This window comes from Curcuma longa, chromosome 17 (assembly GCF_044706935.1).
Source record: "Curcuma longa cultivar G26 ecotype Majalengka, Jawa Barat chromosome 17, ITB_CL_G26_1.1, whole genome shotgun sequence".
NCBI lineage: Eukaryota > Viridiplantae > Streptophyta > Magnoliopsida > Zingiberales > Zingiberaceae > Curcuma > Curcuma longa.
The window spans coordinates 77,610-92,183 of NC_133877.1; the positions used below are offsets into that span (position 1 = coordinate 77,610).

The following is a 14,574-nucleotide window of genomic DNA, read 5'->3' on the forward strand; positions in this document are numbered from 1 at the left end:
AATCTTCAAACCCTAATACAGCAGTATTCCTATTTGTGGTGTTTGTGGTGAAGAACAATATTTGCTTCCAATGCCTTGAAGCTTATCGTTTTGCCTGAGTATATCTGAGTTGTGTGATATCTAATCCACTAGTGGAATCATCTTATCTTTATTGTTCAAGTGCATACTTTACATCCGTACCGGATTGATCTGACTGCGATGTATAGTTGAAGAGTCATGCTTCCGATTTTTGCAATGCGAAATTGTGCACGAATGTTGGCAGTTGTGGTCTTGGATTGCCTAGTAAATTGATTTCTGTGATTCCTAGTAAATTGTGCAGAAAAATTTATTCATTAATGTGGATTGATTGTGAAGCTTAGCTGAATATATCCCGAGTTCGGGGTTTGAGTTTGATAGTTTTCATATCAGAGTCAGTTAGTTGACTACCCTTCAAATTGTATAACTTTGGCATTTTTTAAATTCAAATTATTAACCTCGGTTTGATGGTTGATGTTCCTGAAGGCTTATTATGTGCTCCATTTTGTCATAGCATTTTAACAGGAATCCGATAACTAAAGCAGCGTCAATCAATCTTCATCTTTACCCAAGTGATCTTAACTCTTTATGGTCTCTAAAGATGACGGATTCTTATTCTTATGTGCACTCTATAAATTGAGGGGGCATTGGCCTCTTGAAGCATCCATCGGCCAAGGCAAAGCTATGAATGGTTGCACCGAGAATAAGTGGTAGAGCTGGACGACCTCTTTGCCATATCAAATGTGGATCAGTGGATAGATAAATTAGACAGGAAAATCTTGTTTTTCTTGTCTGAACTTCTCTGGGTGGGGATTCTGCAAAAGTGAAGTGCTGCTGCGACCATCATTGCCCAGTGGTCACAATTTGATACTGCTATTAATGCAGACATCACCAGCATCTTAGCAGTAAAGGGCCAAGGCTGAGGCTGGCTGGCCATCCCCAGTTGTGGATTGTACTGCACAAGGGGGGTCTTATTGAGTGGTCATCTATCAATCAATACTTTCCTGACACTCTTAACTAAAGAGCAGGGGACCAGGATGTGTGGCTTGCCTGTGAAGCCCACTAACTCATTGATGTGCAATTACCTACAACTGAATTACTGGAATCCAGAATTGGTCCACACTAATTCTTGCAGGGGCACGTTACGTAAGGAACATATCTCATGTATCGTACCGCCGTTTGCCATATATGTACACATGCGGCAAAATCTACAGGACATTTGATTGACATATAGGACACAGGTACGGTACATGAAGGCACAAGAGATGAATGACTGGACCATTGGGGTGCATTCTCGTCTCCTTTTTACCTTATATATCACCTTATACATCTGATTAACCACTATATTTATTGAAGGATAGACGAGCAGCTGGGTACATCAGAGAGGGGCCGTCCAAGCCAAGATGCGTGACCACAACCAAGAGGCACCACGACCTCAGGGCCTTAAATAAGGCCACAGCTCCATTCTGGAGAAGAGGGAAAAGGAAGCCCATGCCAATTTTGTAATCTCAGTCTCCATCTTAAACCATAGACAACCTTTATCATGGACCTGTTGAAAACTCAAATGCTGGAGAAAATCCAACTCAAATGTTGGAGAAACAATTCTTGCCTTGTAGTTGAACTTAAGCACACTATTTTAATGTATTAATAATATAGTGTCAATTAGGTCATTTGGTTCTTGACCAAGTAGTCATAATAACTCGACATGGAAATCACACCTAGAGCCTGTGAAGCTGGATTTGAGTTGTGAAGATGGAGCTCATGATGAGCTTGTTGACTGAAGAGGTTGACTTGTGGAGATAGAGCTAGGAAGAGTTTTTTAGACTTGAGAGTTGGATGCTTGAATTGAGGTATTAGTTGGTTGGGTTGCCATACCAAAATTTGAGAATCTCAGTGAACTCAAGGAGATGAAGTCTAAGGCATGGAAGCAGTGAGTTCTTACATTGTGTATTGCAAATTTTGTTTTTGATTTTTGGGCCATAACATCTTGCAAAGATGTTATGATTACTAGGTAATGGGTGAATTGCCTAAAATTTGGTTGTTAAAGTCTCTCGGCCTTAGATCATTCCTATGTTGTGTAGTTGACCTATCTCTAATCTTGAACTTTACAATAGGGTTATCATGGCGTAAGAGGACTTGCTTAGTTGTTCTAATTGACTGACTTGATTGGGACATATAGTCAGTCAATTGGCCAAAGGATAACAAAAGATTATACCAAAGGTTTAGGCAAATAAAATATTTTTATTTGAATAATAATATATATTTTCAATTGATTGTAGGTTTAGTAGCCAACTGAACATGATTTTCAATTGATTAGTGATTTTTTTTTATGATTATTAGTTTATAATTTTATTGTAAGGCTAGTTGATTGGAGGTGGAGTTTACCTCATCACATTATTTAAAGGGTTGATAATAGTGGTTATTAGCTGGGAGGATGAGACACCAAATGAGTAGGTCGAGATAGGATCTACATCTTTGAATCAAATAAAATTCTTGTGTTAGTATCTTGTTTGTATTGCCTTTTATGTTCATTACTTGTATACTCTTAAGCCGACTGATCAATTGTACATGAGCATGTTAGTGTAATCATGTTCCAGTTTTGTCCTATTAGACATTAGTGTTAATTTTGAGTTGTTTTGATGTTTGTATAATATGTTAGTACAATCATGTTGTGGACAATATGATTGAAATAAGTTTAAGTTAGATCGATATGTTAAGTAGGTTAAAGTTGATTAAATATTTAACATTGAATGAAACTTAAATGGATTGAGATTGATCAAACATTTGACAAAGAGGAAAATTCAACATGTGTTGGTAACAAAGACGTCTAGGTAAATTATTAAAGTCTAATAGGTGTTAACAGATATAAAAGTCTAATAAAAAGTTAACAAATATAAAGTCCAATAAGTATCAATGGGAGTTTATATAGGCTAAGGTTAATTGAATAATTGAAGTGATGGAAGTACTAGATGTTTAGCAAGTGTAAGAAGTTTATATAAATCAAGATTGATTGGATGCTTGACAAATGAAGTCTAAACAAATCAAGATTGATTGAATGTTAGATGAGCGAAAGTTTTAAAAGAATAGCTTTTAGGCACATGTGAATCATAGTGAATTAAGGTGAACTTAATGCTAAATAGTGAAAGTCTTAGTAGATCAGAGTAAGCCTAAGACTAAGTAAAAGTTCTAACAGGTCGAGGTGGATGAGGTGGACTGGATGTTGGTAAGTAGAAATGTTGATTAATCAAGGTTAACTAACATTGGGTAAAGGGTGAAATTCCAAAAACTATGCCTTTAAGCCGTGAAAGTTCTAATAAATTAAGGTCGATTAATATTAGATAAGATTAGAAAGTCCCCAAAGCATGAGGTATCTTAGTAAGATGATGAGAACGTGTGAAACATGGAGATCTTTTGATAAGATCAGAATTTAGCTTTATAGTTGATTGGAGTAGAGGTTTATTTTAGTGGATAGATGAAAAGAAAAGATACTTACAAAATCTAGCTTCAATTTCATCCCCCATGTCATACCTGCCCAGGTAAGAAAAGATCCTTGACAATGTTAACTGAAATCAAATCAAATAAATTGTTAAATAAAATTCTTTAATTTGAATCAATTTGATTTGATTTATTATAACTGTCCATTTATAAATATTTGCCTCTACCTTCAAGTGGATAAAAAATTAATGAAATCCTTCACATGGTTAAGCCAACTTGACTTATAGTAACTACTTGTTTTGATCCCTCACATAGACCCATCCACGGGCCGTGTTCAATTCGGACTCGATCCGGAATCTAAACTAGGTCAATGAATCGATTATCCATTTTTAAAAAGGTAAGGCTCATTTTCAACTGTCGTTTCAAACTGATAATTAAACGGTTGAACCACCAGTTTGTTTTATCTTAAAATATTTTTAATTTAATTTTTTCAGTACTTCATTTAATAATATTTGTAATATTTTTGATATTAATGATATGATTTAATATAAATTGACTGATTTATTTTAAAATTTTTAATACGAAACTATTCTATTAATCAATTTAAATTAATTTTTTAACTGTCAATCTTTAGATGCATGAAATATATATGTTGTTTGATTGCGATCGACAAGAATATTATCCTTCCTACCTATGAAAATCATCATCATCTCAGGTTGGCTACATAAATCTTCTCACCTCATCGAGGCTATTTGACACCTTCCAATAGGTTGAGATGTATATATATCGTGCATGTAAATCGGAAAATCTGATTAATACTTCCATAGACAATATCTGGTTGGATGATTCTGATTGAGTCTGTTTTACAGTGAATAAATTAGAGAACATATTATTGAAGCTCATGAACAATCTTTTGTTGGATAATTCACTGATATTAAATATAATGCAACTTGTTTTTGTGATTGTTGATGTCTATGACCACCCTTGTTGATTTTCTGGGTTTAAAATGAACATTGCACCTTCACAGTTCCTCTAAGTTTGCAAATCAAAAAGGAACATTTTCTTTAGTCTTATGACTTCATAATTTGGGTGGATGAATATGAGAGAAAGAGGGAAAGGACTAAGAAAATTACCCATATAATTTTGACACCTTTTTTTTCCCTAAAAATATATCCAATGATGGTTTGCTTAAGGTTCTTCTATGTTATTCAATTTGTTTTCAGAGTCTATAAACACAGGCTGTGTTTAATGAAGAAAACAAAATATTTGACAAACTGGGCTCTGCAAGAGAGTACATTTTATTATATTATTGCTATTTGTTGAACTTATAACCGAATTCATCTTCTATAATAGGGAGCAAGTGAATGACAGTTGCACATAAATTATTTTGCCAATGTACCAATACTGCGAATTAATGCCAGTGGAGAAGAAGGTTATTTAGACCAGTTGATTTGTGATCTCATATTAATTCTCATCACCTCAGTTATTTATGTTATGAAAGCATCCCTGCAATATTTAAAGATTTGATCCAACCTAAAAGGCATTGTCTGATTCACAAAAAAGAAACTTGTACTAGTTATGGCTGTCTTCCTCTTCAGGACCTTTATCAGTCTTGGCTGTAATTGATTTCTTTATCTTGAACTGTAAATACACTTGATCATGACATGAATTAGATAAAATCCTAGGATTCATTAGATACAAACTTTTATTCATGTCTTTGTCCCATGAGTCATGTTAATATCAATTGTAGATGCATTTTTTTCTTGAAATTTCATGTCTTAATGCTGTAATTTAATTCAGTTGGTCATGATTTTTCTGCTTTAAGAGTTTTTTCTGTTAATGGCATAGTAGTCATCAAATCAAAACATTGAAGTGGGAATGTTATTCATGCAAGAATTATATATATACTCTGAACTGCTACTTAATTTTCGGCATTGTGTTATGATGCTATATATGCAGTGTTAGGTGATTCTGAAATAAGTTGTTCTTACTTATTTCCACTACAAGAATTCAGGTATTTAGCGACGACATTTTTTCGTCGCTAACTTAAAAATTTCGTCGCTAACATATCTTGGCGACGAAAACAATTCGTCGCTAAAGTCGTCGCTATAAGCTTGTCGCAAATTAACATTAGCGACGAATTATCTAAATTTCGTCGCTAACATTAGCAACGAAATCATAATCGTCCCTAATTCAACATATTTCGTCGCTATATTTAGCGACGAATTATCTAAATTTCGTTGCTAATGTTCATACGATTAGCAACGAGTTTTAAAAAAATCGTCGCCTAAAATATTAAGGATTAGCGACGAATTTGGGAATTTCGTCGCTAACACTCGGATTTTCTGAACGACAATATTTCGAGTGTTAGCGACGAATTCGGGAATTTCGTCGCTAACACTCGGATTTTCTGAACGATAGCATTTCGAGTGTTAGCGACGAATTCGGGAATTTCGTCGCTAACACTCGGATTTTCTGAACGATAACATTTCGAGTGTTAGCGACGAATTAGCTAAATTCGTCGCTAAGTTTCGGTTTTCTTCTGCCCAACCGGCACGTTTTTTCTCTGATATCCTGCTGAAATACATATGATCTGCTGATATCCAATATATATACTCAAAACACACTCAATCCATAACAATATATCCAATACACTCAAAACACACTCAAACCATAACAAGTTCACTCAAAACACAATCACAACACAAAGTTCAAATACTTTAGTAAAATTTCAGTGCAGAACCAATTCAAGTGCAGTAATTATATTACAATACAGTAATTAGTTCAAATACAGTTTTGGCCCAGGTGGCCTAGTCATGGTAGGTGAAACAGAACTGAAGAGGTAAGAGCCCAGAAAATGCTGTATACCTGAAAAGAGAACAACCAATAATTAGCTCAAAACAATCAGACAATTAAGCATGTTGAGATGCATTCGATCTTTAATGATGCAGATCCTTCAAGATTAAGATTTACACACAGACTTCTTTTGTTAGACGACATGGAAGTTTGAGGAATGAATTTCCATGTTCCCTTTACATTGTGAGAAAGTCTTCCTTTATAGCAAATTGTTGCCAACCATAATTGTTTTTGTTCTTTTGGTAGGCAATGCATACAAACTGTTCCATTGATGTTCTCCTTTAATAAACTCTCAAACTTTAATAAACTCTCAAACTACAAAAAGAGTTATCACACGGTAATTACAAAATATCAAAAAGGACATTTCATTCTAAAAATACCTCTCTAGATTAGCAAAAACATGCATGCTCTAATTAACATTGATTAAAATTATTTTGATATTGCTCAAAATTATACTAATGTTGGTTAAAATTATTTTAATTTTAATCAAAATTACTCTAATAACAGTCAGGATGTACTATAGCTTGATATGGGTAATTTTGGTGAAAAAATTGATGGTTGTTGGTTGATTATCCTCACAACAGTTTAGGTAATCGGGTTATCAATAGAGGAGCACTCCCCTTCTAGTTTCAGTGTTTATCATAGTAGTTTTGGTAGTACCCCTTCACCTATTTCCAATGTTATATCAGAAACTTTAGGCACCAATTGGTTCCTTTACTTGGTAACTAGGAATTGAGATAGAGATGAGAGAGGGGTAGATCAACCAAAGAGGAATCGAGATAGAGATGAGTGAGCAAGAAGTTGCTGACCTCACCCTTAGGGAAATAGCTCTTTGAGAAAACCTATGGATTCGATACCATGTAGAAATTAGTGAAACCTCTTTAAAGGAGCTTTCACTTAATAAACCAAGTAATTATTTTCTTGTCAATTTGGTAAATAGTATCATAATAGATGGCACATGATTATTAAACTTTTCAGTCCACATCACAGCAGCATGTAATTGAAATACTTGTTCAGTCGATGCATCATATGCTTCCACCCCATCATCCCATAGCTCTTTCAGGTCATTGATCAAAGGTCGCAAGTATACATCTATCTCTTTTCCAGGTGATTTAGGTCCAGGAATTAAAAGAGACATGATAAAGTATGATGGCTTCATCATTTTCCATGGTGGTAAATTATAATTCACAAGTATAACCGGCCACATACTATAAGCATTTGACATGTTTCCAAATGGATTAAAACCATCAGTAGCCAACCCTAACCGAATATTTCGTGGATCACTTGCAAATATTTCATGCGACATGTCAAATTCTTTCCATGATTCACTATCAGCTGGATGTCGTAATACACCATCTGTTTCAACCCGCTTTTCTTTATGCCATCTCATATCTTTTGCTGTATGTTCTGAAATAAACAACCGTTTCAATCTGGGCTTTATAGGAAAATATCGGAGAATTTTTTGAGCATTCTTTTTCTTATTCATCCCATCATACTTGTATCTAGACTCCTTGCATACTGGACAGATATCCTTATTCTCGTGCTCACCCCAAAATAATATACAATCATTCTTACATACATGTATCTTCTCATAAGTCAATCCCAACTCTTTTAACAATTTTTTTGCTTCATAATGAGAGTTTGGAATTGCATTTGGTTTGGGAAATGCCTCTTGCAATAACTGAAGTAGCATATCAAAAGATTTGTTGCTCCAGCCATTTAACACCTTCACATGCATTAACTTCACCAAAAAATTGAATATAGAAAAATTTGTGCAATTGTGGTACAACTCTTTTTTTGCTGCTTCAAACATTGAAGTATAACTTCCTCTCATATCATTTGGATTCATATTTGCAGGGATATCATCGAATTGAGGTCCGCTGATGTTGATATTTTGTGCATTTCTTAAATCAGTAAACATGTCTTCAAAATCATCGTCTTCAAAATCACAATCGTTTGCAGTTTCATTATCAATACTTATATTACCAGATGATGTAGCAGCTTCTCCATGAAAATTCCAGACTTTATATAATTTGTCAAATCCCCACCTATAAAGATGTCCTCGAACATAATCCAATTCATATTTAAACAAATTGCCACACCGCCGACATGGACAACGAATTTTTGATAAATTCAAACTTATCATATAATTCTCCGCCATCTTTAAGAACTCATGTAACCCTTTTATATATTCATGGCTAATCCGATTCTCGATCATTATCCAACTTTTATCCATATTTAAACAACCTGGTGAAATACATGAAAAATTTCATACCCTAAAATAGCTCATAAAAAAGTATGTAAATATGTTATGAACATTTTCAAACATGATCAATAATTTCTATAATTATCGAAGTTTCATTTATTAAAATACATAATAAGAGAATAAAAAACCGGAGGATGTATCATAATAAGAGCATAAGAAAATCTACGGAAAGTTAGCGAAAAAAGAATAAGAAAAACTATATCCTAAACAAACATCAATCCGACATGATGTTAAACCTAGGATAGTAAGTTAATGCTCCCTACATAGCACTACTTGAATTAATAATCAAACATCAATGTTAAACCTAGGATGTTAAACCTAGCAATGGTAGACATGTTCATAATTATAGAACAAAGGTCTTAAATAACATTTGCATTTGAAGCACTAGTTGAATTAATAACCAATTTCAACAAATAGAGCACACATCCTAATCAATTAGGGTTATGGTCAAATCCTAATCACGTATTTCTATTTCACTGGGATTGGACCATTGGAATTGTATTTGATGTTGTTTGCTTCAAAGAGAGAGTATAGGTCAATACCTTTGATCTGGGATTGCAGTGCTTGAATTTCTTCGTGTTGTTTGCTTCAACAGGGAAGCTCGGAAATAAAGATGCCACCAACTGCAGTAAGGAAATCGAGAGAGGAGTGAATGCAACGTAGAGAATTGGCAAACCGATTATCCTAACCACACACAGAGTTCAGCAAATCGATCCCTTACTTCGAAGCTTGACCAGGACAGAGCAGCGGAGGAGAAGCTGTGGCGGCGGAGAAGCTGTGGTGGAGGAGGAGCTGTGGCGGTGGATAAGCTGTGGCGGAGGAGGAGCAGCGGAGGAGGAGCTGTGGCGGAGGAGAAGCTGTGGCGGAGGAGGAGCTGTGGAGGAGGAGCTGTGGAGGAGAAGCAGCGGAGGAGGGGCAGCGCAGCGGCGGAGGAGATGTGTCGAGGAGGAGGGGCAGCGCAGCAGCGGAGGAGGTCGAGGAGGAGCGCGGCGGCGTCGAAGATCGAGAGGCGTCGGAGAAAGGGAGACGGAGGCTCGGTCGGAGAAAGGGGAGAAATAGGGCACGGGCGCAGAGTTAGGGCACGGGCACGGGGTGGGGGGGTTTAGACGAAGATTAGCGACGAAATAAATTTTTTTCGCCGCAAATATTTAACGTTTAGCGACGATATTAAATTTTTCGCCGCAAATATATCCCTAGACGAATATTAGCGACGAATTTTCAAATATTCGTCGCTAACCTATAATTAAAAACATATATTAGCGACGAAATTATTAAATTTCGTCGCAAACCATTATGTTAGCGGCGAAATAGCATATTTCGTCGCTAAAAAAAATTTTTGCGACGAAAATTAAAATCGTCGCTAATATTTCGTCGCTATTTTTATGATTTCTTGTAGTGTGTTTACTTGATCGGTTAAAACATGATTTTGGAGTGTTCATTTCTTTGAAGGATCCAACGATGGAAAGTAAATAAATTGCTTAAAGTGACATCAATAGATTTACAATGATACAATTATGAAATTTGTGTTTGTGCATGAATGATCTATCATGCGAGAAGCAAAGGTAGTGCGGTTGGATACATGAAAAGTGTTGGTATCAAATTAAGTGAAGAAAAAATAATTCTTAACAATTGTAGAAGAGGCTTTAAGAATTGTTTGTTATTGTAATATTGCTCTTAGTCATCGAGTTCAAGCTTTGAATTTTGATGCTTGAATAAAATATTTAAGTTAGGATTTTTTTTTGTATTTGATGTGTGTATTAAGTCATATCACATACCGAAGCTCGGTGAAATACATTCGAAGACTTAGTGCGATCGAAATTGGAGATTGACTTAATGACTCAAAGTCCATTGGAGATTGGAGAAGAATGTTATTAGACATCCGAGAGAGATAGTACGATATGGATGCAAACCATCAAGGTAGTAGCAAACTTGGTAGTCCAAGAAGGAACATCAAGGTAGTAGCTCACTTAATGGATGCAAACTATGTAGACGAAAAGTTAAAGAGTAAATGTTAACATGTAAAATGAGTCGAGTGTTGGATGCATCCGAGAGACGACAAATAAGACTTGTGAGCTGAAAGAAGACAATTCTCAATTTAGGCAAAGACTTGACAATCAACAATTCAATCAATTGACTCAATAAAAGAGTCAAAAGTAGTCGTTTGATATGATAATTTAATCCGCTAGTTAATTTCTTTTTCTTATATGATATGGTGGATTTATTTGGTTAGAGGGATGATCAAAAATTAAAGATGAACTGAATTTAAAACTAAACCCGTTGGAAAGACTACCCGATGACGGCGCCCGCCTGATTCTGTTAATGCACCGTTAAGTGTTTCACGTGGGTTTTACGGGATCGTCGTGATCGTCGCGGGTGTCGTCCGTTGGGTTGCGCCGATGACAAAAGCCGTCGAGGCTGCGGTTTCCAACGGCCGCGACAGTGGCGGGGGCGGCGGAGGACCGGGAGGGGGACGTTCGCCGCTGCTGCCGCGCGCGGTGGACCAGGCAGGAGATACAGATACTGGTGCTGATCCAGGGGAAGCGCGTGGTGGAGAGCCGCGGAAGGGTGCGCGGGAGGGAAGGCGGTGGTGGGGAGGTGGGAACGGCGCCGGTGGAGCTTAAGTGGGCCTCGGTCTCGTCCTACTGCCGGCGGCACGGCGTGAATCGGGCTGCGGTGCAGTGCCGGAAGCGGTGGCTCGCCGGCGACTTCAAGAAGATAAAGGAGTGGGAGCTTAACTATTTTACTGCGGATTAAGTGGTTTTATATTACTACAACTGTTTCTTAAATCTAGATGTTTTTTTACTGCAGTCTTATTTTTCTCAGAGGAATAAAAATAAAAAGATGCCTTTTTTGGCTCAATCCTATGGGTTCTTAATGCTGTTCCTTTGTAGATCTATAGCCATTGTCAATATTTTCTCACTCGGAAAGAGCCAAATAGTCGCCTTCGACTCTATTCGGTCTAGACGAGGTTTCCTATGAGCTTAAAATTTCTTGATCAAAATTATAGTTTTTACTATAAATTGAATTATAGTATCTAAGTATCCGACCAGCTAAAAGGAAAAAATGGGCAGTACCTTGGCAGGAACAGAAAGGTTACCTTCAAAGAAAGTATGAGCAACAAAGTATAAAGCAGATGTAGTTGAAACAACAGCAATAAAAGAGGCACCTTTAAGCAAAGCCAAAGCCTGAGGCTTTCTACCAAGGCTTCAGATCTCCTTTGGGACCAGCAGTCCAGTTCAGAATTTTCTGACCTGGTTTAAGATAAACAGATTCCTCATGCGGCAGCTTCCGAGCCAATCCATTCAGTATCTGATGGAATGCGTCGCGAGATTGGGTCGGTTGTGGGAACAACATCGCCTGCTTCATCGACGGGTTGGCGAGGAGGCGCTGTTTTCTCAGAATTACCTCTATTGGTATTGAGGTTAGGATGGTGTCCAGTTTTGGCACATCCTCCTCTGGCACAAACACACCAATTTCCTCCCATGGTATAGCATCTGCAAATGGAAGCACTATATCATCTGCTATCACTACCGGTATGCAGCCAAACACTACTGCTTCCACCAAACGAGGACTCCATGGAGCCCAACCTAAGGGGCACAAGCAGAATACTGCTCGCTGCATATCTTCGTAATAAGTGGTAGGATGTTCCGTAGAGATGTCAAAGAGTGGGTTGTTCTTGAAGTTCTCCCATACGGATGCCCGGGCACCTCTATTCAAACAGAAAGCAGTAAGGTATGCGGTTGAACATCAGTAATCTTAAGTTTTACATAAAGAAATGAATTGACTAAACTTGTCGGTAGTTAAAGCTCACCTTGCATAGTATCCGCCCTCTGGATCATTCCCTACATCGTAAAATAAGCCCCGAAAATAAACAAAGATGGAACGAGGAGTGTCAGGAGGAATCAAATGAGCCTGCATTTTCTGTGGAGGGGCATATGGAGGAATAACAATTGAACCATCCTTCAAGCAAACATGATTTTGTTGCCCGAAGGTCTGAACCAGTGTGGCACGCTTAAGCAAGTGCAAGATTCCTCGTTCAATAGCTTTTTCTTCCTATAGTATCAGATTTGATGATTATAAGAAGGCAATGTGAAATAGTAAAAGAAATGGCAACCATAGAAAACTCACCTGGTAGTGAAAACATGCACCAAAATCGTGTGGTGTGATAAAGAAATGGTCAGCCCCTTCAGTTCTGTTCCAGTAAGGCCAAGTAGAGGATATCAACTCTATTGCGCTTCTCATCATCCGTGGTGATTTGAAGGGTAATGGGAGTCCATTAGGAGTTAGGTCACAAGTTGTATAAACAGGGGTATAAAACCAATCAGCTTCTTCGGGATTAAAAGTTCGGACAGGGCTTGAGAGCAGAAAACGATGCATGTATATCTCAGCAGCAAACATGTGATTGAGGCATCTGGGATCCTTTTGGAGAATCTTTCTGTTGTACTTGCTAGGTAGCTCATACACAAACACCTTCAACCTGCCAACAGGATCATCCTCTAGAACATCGCCCGCACTCCCTGCAGTAAAGACACTTAGCAATCTAACAGTGATGTATGTTTGGCCATGAACATTGTCCAAGAGTAATTTTAGTTATAATTTGGGGTCAAAAAGGTAGGTCTTACTTAGAAGTGAGAAACAATGACATATGCTTATATTACAAGCTAAAACAATCCGTTGAAATTTTGCCCTTTAAGCATTATCAAAATATCTAATAAATCTAAGTTTGTTGCATCGTCAAGATGTAAAGTTGATAAAAGAGGCAACACACATAACGTAAGGCACTTTCACTTTCAGCCATTGTTATAATCTAAGTTGCTCTAGTATGAGTATCTGAAATGGCTGCCTAAGATTATCAAGAGAAGGGAGGATAAAGAATTAGGCTGATAAGAAATTAAGGGCTTCTTTAATCTTGAGCATGAGTTTTATCTTGATACCACAGCTGTTTCTAAGTGTGGATTATATCAAACTGTATTAGAACATCAAGGTTACAGTTGCCATACCATGCCCCTCTAATAGTAATGTGCTGACGGTGAAATTGAGATGCAATAATGCTGAAACCATAAACCTTGACGTAACCTTCAATACCTAAATATTTCTATCTTAATGTTTTCCATAACCTGATGATTTTATCCACATTGACATCAAATTATGATATTAGCCATAATTTGAGTGTGATAGCCACATTTTAGAAAGTTGAGATTGGACAGAAATGCATATGCTTTTATGCTTTTCCAGTTGCAAATTTTCATACAATAATTCAAATTTGCAAATCTTGATACTAAGTTTATCCTAGATTAATCCCTAAACAAGAAAAATAAGGCAGATTTCCCAAACAACGCTTTAAGTTTTGATTTCCCCCAAAAGGCACGTGATACTTTATTTTGCTCAAATCATGCAGCTCTCTCCATAGATTCAAAACACCTGTGATTTAGCAAACAAAATCTTTCTATTTTTTTAATTATTGTAATGGTGAAAACTTGTCCATTTTGAATATATATATATATATATATATATATATATATATATATATATATATATTGTTAAGAGTGATAGATATACCCAGATTTTCTTTTAATTCAAATGGACCATCAAGGAGTATCTTCAAAATTCTACTTGATGGACCAAATCATCGAATTTTAGCAAGAAAGTCATATTAGAGGTGAGTTGTTTGTGTGTTTTCAAGTTGAAATAGATCATCAAGGACATTTTAAGGAAAGCTTCTTGATGGCCCAAATCATGTCAATCGTGTCATTTTGACAAGAAAATTATACAAGAGGTTTTGTAGAAGTCTCAAGTACAATATTCATGTGTTTCCCAGTTAAAATGGAAGATCAAGGATATTTTAACAAGAACTCTTTAATCAACCAAATCATGTCATTTTTGACTAGGAAATTATACTACAAGCTTTCTAGGAATCTCAAAAGATCAATTTTGATTTGAAATTTTGATGACTCAAAATAACTCACTTTGGGGAAAAATCAATTCAAAAGATGATTTGTTTC

General features: G+C 36.6%; 1 protein-coding gene across 1 annotated transcript; it reads right to left on the reverse strand.

Moving 5' to 3' along the window:
- Positions 1 to 11,647: 11,647 nt before the first annotated feature.
- On the reverse strand, positions 11,648 to 13,111 carry LOC141811632 (putative glucuronosyltransferase Os01g0926700). Its single transcript, XM_074699653.1, has 3 exons — positions 12,701 to 13,111; positions 12,384 to 12,625; positions 11,648 to 12,281 (listed from the first exon to the last, which is right to left on the reverse strand). Exons 1-3 carry the CDS (start codon positions 12,968 to 12,970, stop codon positions 11,768 to 11,770), a joined length of 1,026 nt encoding a protein of 341 aa, XP_074555754.1. The 5' UTR covers positions 12,971 to 13,111; the 3' UTR covers positions 11,648 to 11,767.
- Positions 13,112 to 14,574: the final 1,463 nt, after the last annotated feature.

Bases quoted from the DNA above. Each gene is read 5' to 3' on its own strand.
- LOC141811632 (XM_074699653.1), bottom strand. From the start codon at position 12,970: ATGTTTGCTGCTGAGATATACATGCATCGTTTTCTGCTCTCAAGCCCT. The intron at 12,626-12,700 runs GTGAGTTTTCTA...CTGATACTATAG, and splicing joins GTGCATGTTTTCACTACCAG to GAAGAAAAAGCTATTGAACG. The intron at 12,282-12,383 runs GTGAGCTTTAAC...CTGTTTGAATAG, and splicing joins GAGGGCGGATACTATGCAAG to AGGTGCCCGGGCATCCGTAT.